Below are 11,850 nucleotides of genomic sequence, written 5' to 3'. Positions count from 1 at the left end.
AGGCTCAAACATTTGACCTTGAGTTGTGACCTTGACCTTGAGCGGACAAGGCTGACTCATGGGTTCTGCACATTGTCTTGATGAGGTGATCATTTGACCCACGTTTTATAAAATTCCTTCTTGGGGTTTAGGAGATATAGAGCGGAAACAAAATGGAAGGCTCAAACTTTTGACCTTGAGTTGTGACCTTGACCTTGAGCGGACAAGGCTGACTCATGGGCTCTGCACATTGTCTTGATGAGATGATCATTTGACCCAAGTTTGATGAAAATCCTTCAAGGGGTTTAGGAGATATGGAGCGGACACGAAAGTGTTACGGACAGACGGACGGACGGACCGAAGGACAGAAGGACGGACGGAAGGACGGACGGAGACCATTCCTATAACCCCCACCACTTGTGGCGGGGAATTAATAATATGTTAAAGAGAAATGAATATATGCCATACAAGCTACGGACGCACTTCAGTGTCAGCATATTTATTAAGTCATTATTAACTTAAAACACTGTGAACGCACCCCAGAATAAGCTTTCACATTAAGGACACACTAAGGGGTCTAGGGTGACCTGCTTTAACATGATTTTTTCTGAACATTCTGAAGAATAAACATAACGATTAATTGTATCATGCCAAAATGAAGGTGAAAGATTGAACTATATAATGGTACTATAATAATATCTTTTGCGTCATGATTCTTTTAAGATAACTAAATATGTAAAATTCTATTGTTATCTTCAAACAGATTCAACTCTCTCATCAGTACTTCAAATGAGCCAAACTTTTTCTCAATGTAATTACAGATTTAAACGACAGCGGGAGTTTTCAAATCATTGTTCGCCAACAATTTAAATCATAATATCATCGCTCCGCCTACATACTACTGCCCCGCCTATAACAGTACGGAGCGTCCGATTTTCTAACTGTGGAATGCGTCTTCGTATGCATCGAAAACGAAACTAGGAGTTTGGAAAAAGGTCAGTTGAGACACAGAATAAAGGGTATGAGTTTTATTTATGCTTTCTGTATTGTACATTTTTTGTGTAAACAGAGAACGATAACGCAAACAGTATCGGAAAAGTCGATTATATCTTTATTGGTAATTCAGGGTTTACTTCATGGTAAATAGGGATTTCATTATAGTCAATACGATTCAAAAGTAGTACAACTATTTTGTCACGGATAATGGTTTCACTGCCCGATTCCCCTTTTCTCAATAATAACATTTAACTCGTTATTGTTACAAATACCGTGCATTAAACATTTATGCAACATTAAGATGTTTAAAATATAAGTCCCAATATCTATTTATAATTATCTGTAAAGTAACGTTATGTGTGTTCGGGATGTTTATGTTAAGGTTCGTGTAAAGTCTTTTGAAAAGTCTTTTCAAACAACCCCTTGGGTGAATTTTTGTTTTAGTTTTTTTAGGCCACATAGGCATTGGTCTATCATAAAGAATACACCAAAATGTTCATATTAAGTAGAAGAAACTATCAAGGTTCTTTTTCAAAAGTATTTTGTCATTACTTTTATAATCATTGTGTGTCTAACATATTTGTCCAGGTACTCCGGAAGTTGAAAGTGTTACAAATCATGAACATTTAAAAAAAATGCAAAAATTGCAAATGAAAGTGAAAGTAGAGCCGTCAAATTGACAAAAAACTGCAGTATTTCAACAAATATAAAAATAAACTATTTTTCATTTCCCGGAGTACCTGGATAAGAATGTAAGACACACAACAAAAACAAACTTAGAGAAAAAAATATGCTTGAAAAAGAAGTTTGATATTTTGTACAAAATAGAACGTGGACAGCTGAAGTACATCTACATGTTTTGTAAGACAAAATACATACTAGTATTACCGAACCAGGTGACCTCTATAGAAAGTATTTTCTATTTCTTCTTAACAACTCCTTATATGTATGTTATAAATATTATGACTGTCCGGTATAATTTCCAAAATGAAAATTTACCCAAGGTGTGGTCTCAAACGCTTTACATGAACCGTAAAATTCATTTTGCGTTAATACTAATGGATTGACCTGTCAAAACTTGTTCCCGGCTTTCATTATATTCTGTTCACGCTTATATAAGATTAACATGAAAGCCAGAAACATGTTATGACAGGTCATTTAAACAGTACAATATCTAGCAATTACAGATGAAATATAATTATTATATAAAAAGATGTGACATTAACCTATATATTTAATATTGCCAAACAAACACTGTTATCAATAGGTCGTCGACGAAGTCACTGTAAATGTTGTTAAGCCCTCTCTTTTATTAGAGAGACGTTTAATTCTGTTAATTAATTCGCATTTTTTTTCACTTTTTTTCGTTTAAGCCTAAAACATTTTGTTAAGGGTAATGTCTCCGAATTTTCGAAGGCAGGGTACTACAGGATTTTTTTTTTTTGGGGGGGGGGGGGGGGGGGGGGAGGGGTAGAGGGGTGTAAGACATCATTCATGACGATCTTACATAGGTCAGAAACTAGAATTGTCTGTGTTAATGTTAAGGTAGTTCTGCACGTTTGATAAACGGGTATCGCTCTATGTCAACGCTTTTATCTGATTAGGCCTACCGTATCAGCCTTTTCGGCAAACTTATGTTAAACCTAACCCTATTAAACCTTTAATCAATATCTGCCGAAGAGGTCGTATGAGTCATCGTCTGATAAATCGGAAGTAATGGCGTAACGTCATTTAACCGGAACACGCAGAATAAAGCCTGGACTCGGGTCATTGAGACGAAAATTATTTTATGAATCCGAGAATACATTTATTATTACAACATTAATACAACAACGTTACTATGTATCTAAAGATAAAATATTATATTAAAACGTCTGCCATTCTCAATAATCTCTTAAAGAGGCACCACAAAATAACTGTTTTCTTTTGTATTACCATGATGGTAATTATACATGATTCGCATGAAAAAATATGAGATATATATATATGTATACAAGAATTTAGTTTCAGATTGACAGTGACATATATTACTAAGGCCAAGACAATGTATTTAAATAATGTCTTAACATTTTATTGAATTAATGTAGTAATATGTACATAAACCAGTGCATTTAGTTGAATTTCAATCATATTTTGTTTCTACAGTGTAAGACAGTTATTCATCTATATTCTAAAAACTTACTGAAAAGAGACTGACTGAATAAGTTTGCAGATAAAGTTGTGAAAACACATTTATTCAGGAAGGGCCTAAATTGTCCGCCTGAAAACTTGTAGCATAGCTGTATATTACCTGTATTATAAGAATGATTTTCATGAAGTTTGTGTGGGCGAAAAAAGTAGGTCACTAGGTCGTCACTAGGTCGTGGTGGGTCTTTAAAATCAGCTTGAAATGTGCAGATTAATTCACTCTTGAGAATATATCACAAGAACTAGCAGCTATACATTTTATCTCACCATATTATATGCCATATGTTTATTTACGACTGTGACAAATTATAAAAGTTTCTGATCGCGGAAACGTTAACAAAATTGTGAATTCCCCATAGACTTCCATTATGAAAACTTATGTGAAGCCCAAAGTTTTCAAATCAGTCTAACGGAAAATCAGAACTCTATCTTTTTTATTTGCGGAATTTTATTAGTATGTTCTGAAGTTTGGAAAAATCAGGGTTTAATCAAATTCTACATTGTAGAAAATGTTTTGAGCCGAACGTGCGGAACCACCTTAATTTATAGGAAGCATAAAGTATTGTATTAACAAATTGTGTTCATTAGCATTTATTCCCTGTTGAAATTCCCTTTCTGATAACTTTTGAAATGTTTGCTATTCATCTAGAAATTTTATAGGTAAAGGGGTGTTAGCTAGGTAGAGTCGGCTCGGTAATTAGACTGTTATAGGTCAGACAACGCTACTGATTTTCCTTTTCTCTGGTATCATTTGTGAGATTCAGTACTGTTCACGGTCCTTGTGTGACTCTCTACCAAGAAAATTGTTTTCCCGATTCGTCAAAAATCATGGCCACCATGTGACGTAGTAACTTTTTCTTTATATGCATGTGGAAATTTTAAAAATCTTGGACGGATAGCTCAGTGGTTTGCTCACTGGCCTTCCAATCCTGAGGTCGGGGGTTCGATCCCCGGTAGCTACTCGGGAATTTTCAGAAACGCTTTTCAGTGTTTCCCACCCAACTAGAGGTGTACTGGTCAGGAACCCAGGCAGTTCTTGCGTGTATCAGTGCTATACACGGGGCACGTTAAAGAACCGGGCTGTCTATTCGCAACGAGCTAGGCTAAGTTAGCCGGACAAGCCTGTATCTGATTTCTGATCTCTCTGGCGTGGGGGCTTTGTCTCACTCTGTCCCTCTGGTCAGATCGCTCTGTGACTGTACTAGTAGAGGATGAATTATGCGCCCTGTGTGGCTGCATTTGAACTATGTAAAGCGCCTTTGAACGTGAAATTGATCATGAAAAGGGCGCTTTATAAATCTGGTATAATAATAATAATCATAATAATAATAATAATAATAATAATAATTATATGGAACTGCTTGCCCGATTTTAGAATAATTTCAAACAAATAGTACTTGTGTGACCCTCTACATAGATTGTTCAAACTACTTTGATTCATCGGAAACATGGCCGGCAGGGGTGTGGTCACTTCTTCCCTATATGTATATTGTGGAAACTTTAAGAATATTCTTGACTCAAAAACAGCAGACCAAAGTTTTAGCTCATCGTCAGAAACTGCTGGCCGTTTAGGAAGATTGTACAAATATACTATTTTTCATAATAATTTCGCAGACATTTTCCTTGCCTAATTTTCTTCCAAAACTGTTCAAGCAAGCAGTGCAACTCCGATGAGCGATCTAGGACCATCATGACCCTCTTGTTAAGTTAACTCACATTTAAAATTTTTGTTTGGCAAAAAAAGTTAGGTAAATAAAACAAATACTTCGTGTTGATTGTATAGATATTGTTGACCATTTAAACTAGCAGGATTGCTATCGTAAAAGACAAAACATGCTAAACAGAAATTGTTTTATTTATTTGACACCTTTGTAAGCAACTGATCATAGGTTTGCTTTTTATTGTCAAGCTTCACCAGTCTTCTGAAACATCTGTAGATCTTTATGTTAAGTCAAAATTGGAAAAAAAATGGATTTTTATACTAATACACAGTAACATAGTAACACATGATTTGATAACTTGTAGATCTTTATGTTAAGTCAAAATCGGAAAGAAGGGTTTTTTTACTATTACATAGTAACATTTTAATAGATGATTTTATAACCATTCAGCATGTATCTGAATCATGGAGAGTGGATAAATTAACTTGATAGTCCAGCAATAAAGAAATAATGAAAGTAGATAAAATGTACCATTTTAAAGCACTAAATTACATTCAGCAGACATGCAAGTGTATGTATCTTGTAGTTCTACATGCTACATTTACTACTGGGACATCTACCTCCCGTGACGAACGAAACATTTGCAAACATTAGCCTCCACCTCCCATAAAGTACGGAGAGGAAATTTTCCTTCTCCCTCCTCTGCTTGGGTTTTCAAATGGATATCTGCTCCTCAATAATTATTTTGTCTCTCCGGCATTTTTTTGCCTTTATTTACATTGTTCATGCATATGCTAAATTAATTGTCATTGTACCCCCGTACAAAGAAGTTGTAAGGGGGGTTTATGGTTTCAGATTGTCCGTCCTTCTGTAGACACAATCTTGTGCGCACCAACACTCCTCGTCCCCTTGACACAATTTAATGAAACTTCACACAAGTGATCAGTGCCAACCCTAGTTGTGCATGGGGCATGTAAGGTTCTTTCAGAAAAAAATCTGCAGAGATATGGGACTTTGTTTTTAGTTACTACTAGTATACTATATACATAGAGTCTGTATATACAATCTTGTGCGCACCTAAATTCCCGAACCCTTGCACACAATTGAATGAAATTTCACACAAGTGATCAGTAGTGACCCTAGTTGTGCATGGTACATGTAAGGTTCTTCCAGAAAAAAGTTCTGCAGAGTTATGGGACTTTTTGTACTATACTCATACAGTCTGCACATGCGCACCAGCTCTCCTCTTCCCCTTGACACAATTTAATGAAACTTCACATAAGTGATCAGTACCAACCCTAGTTGTGCATGGTGCATGTTAGGTTCTTTCAGAAAATTTTTTTTGCAGAGTTTGGGACTTTGTTTTTGTTACTATACTATATACATAGAGTCTGTATATGCAGTCTTGTGCGAACCTAATCTCCCGAACCCTTGCACACAGTTTAATGAAACTTCACACAAGTGATCAGTACCAACCCCAGTTGTGCATGGTGCATGTTACTTTGTTTAAGATAATATTCTACAGAGTTATGGGACTTTCTGTTTTGTTACTTTACTATATACATAGAGTCTGCATATGCAATCTTGTGCGCGGCTAATTTCCGGAACCATTGCACATAATTTAATGAAACTTCACACAAGTGATCGTGATCAGTACCAATCTTACTTGTGGATGGTACATGTTAGATTCTTTCAGAAAAATATTATGCAGAGTTACGGGACTTTGTTTTTTTTTTAACTTTTTAGCTCAACTGTCACATAGTGACAAGGTGAGCTTTTGTGATCACCCTTCGTCCGTCGTCAGTCCGTCTGTCCGTGCCCGCGAAATGATGGTTAAGTGACTGCATAACGGTACTTTCTCTTTGATGTCATTCATTCCGTTCTGTTTATGTGACCTTTTTCTTTTTATGTGACTGTTAGAACAATAGAGAGAGCAATGGGGGTGTCACATAAATGCCGTTTCGTTAGAACGTTCGTCCGTCCGTCTCGTGCGTCCGTGTGTCAACAATTTATTGTCTGCATGATAGTGGTTTCATTTATGATTTTATTTTAACCAAACTTGCACACAACTTGTATCACCATAAGATCTCGGTTCCTTTCTTGAACTGGCAAGATCCCATCACATGTTCCAGAGTTATGGCCCCTGAAAGGGCCAAAATTAGCTATTTTGACCTTGTCTGCACAATAGCAGCTTCATTTATAATTTGATTTTTACCAAACTGGCACACAACTTGTATCACCATATGATCTTGGTTCTTTTCTTGAACTGGCCAGATTCCATTAAGGGTTCCAGAGTGATGGCCCCTGAAAGGGCCAGAATTAGCTATTTTGACCTTGTCTGCACAATAGCAGCTTCATTTATGATTTGAATTTAATCAAACTTGCACAAAACTTGTGTCACCATAAGATCTCGGTTCCTTTCTTGAACCGGCCAGATCCCATAATAGTTTCCAGAGTTATGGCCCCTGAAAGGGCCAAAATTATCTATTTTGACCTTGTCTGCACAATAGCAGTATCATTTATGATTTGATTTTAACCAAACTTGTACAAAACTTGTATCACCACAAGATCTTGGTTCATTTCTTGTGAACTGGCCAGATTCCTTCATGGGTTCCAGAGTTATGGCCCCTTAAAGGTCCAAAATTGGCTATTTTGGCTTTTGCAGCCATATAGAGACTTCATTAATGGTTTTATTTGATACAAACTTCCAAAATATCTTCAACAACAATACATCTTGGATTCCATGACAAATCAGATCCATTCATAGGTTCCAGAGTTATTTTATATCTGATTACCTCCCCTGATTGTAATCAAAATGGATTTATATCAGTAAGTACTTATAGGACTAATTTGAAATTTCATTATTGTCATTAGTTGGACTGAGCCAATGAGGGTAGATAACTATGGACTGATTTTATGTCAAATTACCTCCCTTTATTTCAAATTAAAATGGGTATACCTCCATAACTAATGAAGGTACTGATCTGAAATTTCATTTATGTCAATAGATTTATTTGGCAGATCCTTCTTTTGTTAACTTACAATCATTTTTTTTAATTACTTCCCTTTTACATTACTATAAATAGCTTGTTTTAGTAACTTTGTTATTATTGGCTGTAGGGAAAAACCGAGACCACTTTTCTGTGGTACAACATGGATGGTACCTCCAATTTATAGGTGTATTTTGACATATCTGTACCTTGTAAGACCTTCTTGTCCTCAAGTGCAATGATAACAGGTGAGCGTTATAGGGCCATCATGGTCTTCTTGTTTGTTATACTATATACATAAAGTCTATATATCTACATAAAGTCTATATACATACAGTCCACATATTATACAATCTTGCGTGCGTTAAAATGCAATGTACTGTGTCAGTGCATGCGGGGGTGTACATTCATCACCTTCAGTGATAGCTCTAGTTCATTTCATTCTTAGTTTATTCTAGGTCTGGGACGATTTCAAAATTTTGAAACAGGTTAATCATTTGTTTGAAATTAAATCGAACTGATTAATCAGCCACCATATTGAAAATGCTGTTTTCTTTCCTGACGACCGTATCAAAGTACTTCAAGCAGCTGACTTCATTAGAAACTTACTGACTTAAAGTATATCGTTTGCAAGCAGTGCGACAATTAATAAATCATATTTTGGTGTGTTTTATTTTAAAAATATCACGACATGCAAATCCGAGACTAATGATTATGCTCAGCTGATGTGTGAAATATTCTGTAGATCTATGAGCTGGTCAAAGAAATGTATAAAAATAAAGTACGACTCGTGATGTTTATTGTTTGAGAGCGATTACCGGTTTTGCAAAATTGAAACCGGTTTCACGTAATAATCGAATCGGATCCGATTAACCGGGTAATCGTCCCAGTCCTAGTTTATTCTGTCTGTTACTATTGCCCAGTGCGTGTAAAAGAGTGCGCTAAACATATCTTAATCATTATCAGTAATGTACTGGCTGTCACTGTATAATAGACTATTACATATATCACACTTTAAAGAAAGTTCACATATATCCAAAGGCCACCCAAATATGATTTGATGCTGATCGTATTTCCTGCACTGAAATCTAAAAAATGTTTTAATTTTTATTTTAATGCTCGCACAAAAATATTATCGGCACTTACCTGAACTATATTAGTTCTGAAGAAACAGAGAGTGATACAATGAATAAAATTATGGAGAACAGTTTGGTATACTGTACCCTCTAATTATACAAAATGATTCTTTTTAAGGAGAGAAATCTGTCCGAATTAATAAGTAAGGTTAAATGTTTTTCAGTTACAATGTCAAAATGTGATAAACCCTCAAATGTATTAGGGGGTGGAAATTGTTATTTTGAAACAGAATTCAGGGGCGGCAAATCTTTAAAATAGATGGGGTAAATGCCCATATGTGCATTGTTTACATTTAGGCAAATGATCTGGGGGAAGGAGCAGTGTTTTACATCCGTTACATTACATTTTGGTATTTTGGAATGTCACTTTGCCAAAGTAAAACCTTTTTTTCTTATAAAGGCGCACTATCAATTGACATTTTTGAAATTCAACAGAGTCATTTTAATTTACTAATCAAAGATTGTTTTCAGTTAACTGCATAAAGTTTATTTTTATTTGTAACGTAGGGCCTGCAGTGGAATGACTGGTATAGAAGAAATAAAGACATCGTCTATTCAACAAAACGTGGTAGAGCGTTTAGAGAATGACATGAGAAACATTCAAGAGCGTTTAGCAGACACTGATAAGAAGACACAGAAAAACATTGACTGTCTTGAAGAGCAAAGAGATGAAATACTTACAAAAATCGAGGAAGTCGAGCGGAGCTTCATAGAACATATCCGGAAATTAAAACGTAAACCATAGATACTTTGAACAAGGACTATACTTCGGTCAAGGAAGAACTGAAGTCTGATATCACCTTGATCGGAACTATCAAAAAGGAAATAGAGAATGCAAGTAGCCAGTTGCGGACATTTACCAGTATGGATGCGGTACAACAATTTGTTCAGATGAAACTGATACAAAAGACTGTAAATGATGCAATAAAATTGATCGAAGACAGCGAGGCAAAGGGTAGTAAAGCTTTATGTTTTACAGAAAATACAGATTTAAAGAATTCAATGATGACAGCAACATCTTTAGGACATGTGAATACAGAAACAGAAAATGACCCTCAAACTGCCCAAAGAGTATATAAGGTGAAATCGAAGAAGGAGATCAATATCAAGATGCAAAACGACCGTATCCCGTGTTGTATATCTGATGTATGTCAGCTACAGGACGGTACGATCATACTGGCTGACTGGAATAATAGGAAGATTAAGAGGCTTGATATGGATTACAATATCAAGGATCACTGTGACCTAGGTAACTATCCCAAGGGTATTTGTTGTACTGGTTCGAATGAAGTCGCTGTGAAAATGAACAACAACAAGGTTCAACTTATATCAGTCGGCAGTTCATTGTCTAAACAGAGAGAGATATCTGTAGCAGGTGGAAACTATTGGGGAATGGCTTACTATGCTGGAGAGCTGTGGATATCTACCGGAAGTGGTGTCACTGTTTACAGTACATCCGGTACTTTAGTGAAGACTATCGACAAAGATATCAATGGTCGGGGGATATTTAAAGCATCTACTCAACAAATGGCTGTCAGTGGGGAAACTGTTATCGTAACAGACCACAGTAATGGAGCCGTCTGTCTGGGAAGAGATTACACGGTACAAAGAGAATTGCGGGACGAAAGTCTTGTCAGCACAAGAGGTGTGTGTGTATCTAGTGATGGAACCGTTTTCCTGTCTGGATTCAGTTCAAAAAACATTGTGATGTTTGATAAGAAGGGGAAATGCCTCGGAGAGTTAGTAGTAAAAGACGCTGGTCTGGGGAATCCAATCGCGTTGCATTATGACGACAAAAGGAAATGTTTAATTGTAACATGTTCTTCTTCTGACAAAATAGTTATGTTTGATATATCCGCTTAATTTTCATGTCTATTTGTACTTTTATAGAAGCAACTAAGAGCTTATCATACGGAAAACCGAATTTGTAATATCATAAAGATGTTATACACAAAGATATATCATCTAAATGAATTATTTAGACAGTGTTTTATAAAATAGATAAGATTTATTAAAAACACGATTGTTTCCGGGTAAAAACAAAAACATATCATTATCTTGTCTCGTTCTCGCTTTAAATAATACAGTGAAATATGAGTTTGATTACGTTAAGTACATTTTAAATGTCTTGAATCAACGAAAATGGATTTAAATACAATACTTGGAAACGAGTTAAAACGTACCATCCATATATTGTTAAGATTTAATTCTTGCAAATTTAATGCAAATAGTTTGATATTTATTTATGATGATTCATTAAATCCAATCTAAAACGTTGTGTTTATGTGTTATTTGAAACGTGACCGTTGTCACCTGTGCATCTAGAGCTCATGCTGTAATTCATGCCATACACAATTCACAACTATTTACGAACTAGGTGGTCCGGTGGTCTAATAGTAACACGCGAAGACTGTTTACCAAAGTGTCCAATGTTCAAATCCCGGTACAGGCACTTGAAATTTCTGAGATGCTCTTAAGTGTCTCCCACTTAAAGAGGGCCTTCTTCGGGTGGGTCTGCTCAGGAAAGACGGCTTCACGTGTATCTTTGCTTTACAGAACCAGACTCTTTTGTTTGCAAAGGGCTTGGCTACATTAGCGGGACAGACCTGTATCTAATGGAATTCTCGCTCTCTGTTCTGTGGACTTTCTCTCGTTCTTTTCTCTGGTCAGAGCGCTCTGTGTTCGTACTACTAGAGGGCGAATGACACCCTGTGTGGCTGTCCTGGTATGTAAAGCTTCTTTGAACGTGTTACTCATCATAAAAAGAGCTATTTATAAGATTGGTATAATAACATATAATTCAACTGTGAAAAGCTCCGCTTATAAGTCATTCGGACTTGCATTTTTAATAGAAAAAACGATTGAAGGTTTTATGAGTAATATGGAGTATGGAACAGTGAG

The 11,850-nt window shown here is 36.0% G+C and overlaps 1 protein-coding gene across 2 annotated transcripts; it reads left to right on the top strand.

Moving 5' to 3' along the window:
- The first annotated feature begins 944 nt into the window (after positions 1–944).
- On the top strand, positions 945–11,242 carry LOC123534109 (uncharacterized). 2 transcript variants are annotated; one of them, XM_045316189.2, is made up of 2 exons: positions 945–998; positions 9,457–11,242. In XM_045316189.2, the coding sequence occupies exon 2, from the start codon at positions 9,814–9,816 to the stop codon at positions 10,810–10,812; it is 999 nt and encodes a 332-aa protein (XP_045172124.2). In that variant the 5' UTR covers positions 945–998; positions 9,457–9,813; the 3' UTR covers positions 10,813–11,242. The 2 variants fall into 2 exon arrangements, with proteins under 2 accessions (XP_045172124.2, XP_045172125.2); XM_045316190.2 differs by lacking the exon at positions 945–998 and adding an exon at positions 5,037–5,051.
- The last annotated feature ends 608 nt before the right edge of the window (positions 11,243–11,850 follow it).

Source organism: Mercenaria mercenaria, chromosome 12 (assembly GCF_021730395.1).
Source record: "Mercenaria mercenaria strain notata chromosome 12, MADL_Memer_1, whole genome shotgun sequence".
Classification (NCBI taxonomy): domain Eukaryota; kingdom Metazoa; phylum Mollusca; class Bivalvia; order Venerida; family Veneridae; genus Mercenaria; species Mercenaria mercenaria.
This window is presented reverse-complemented; position numbering and strand designations above follow the sequence as displayed.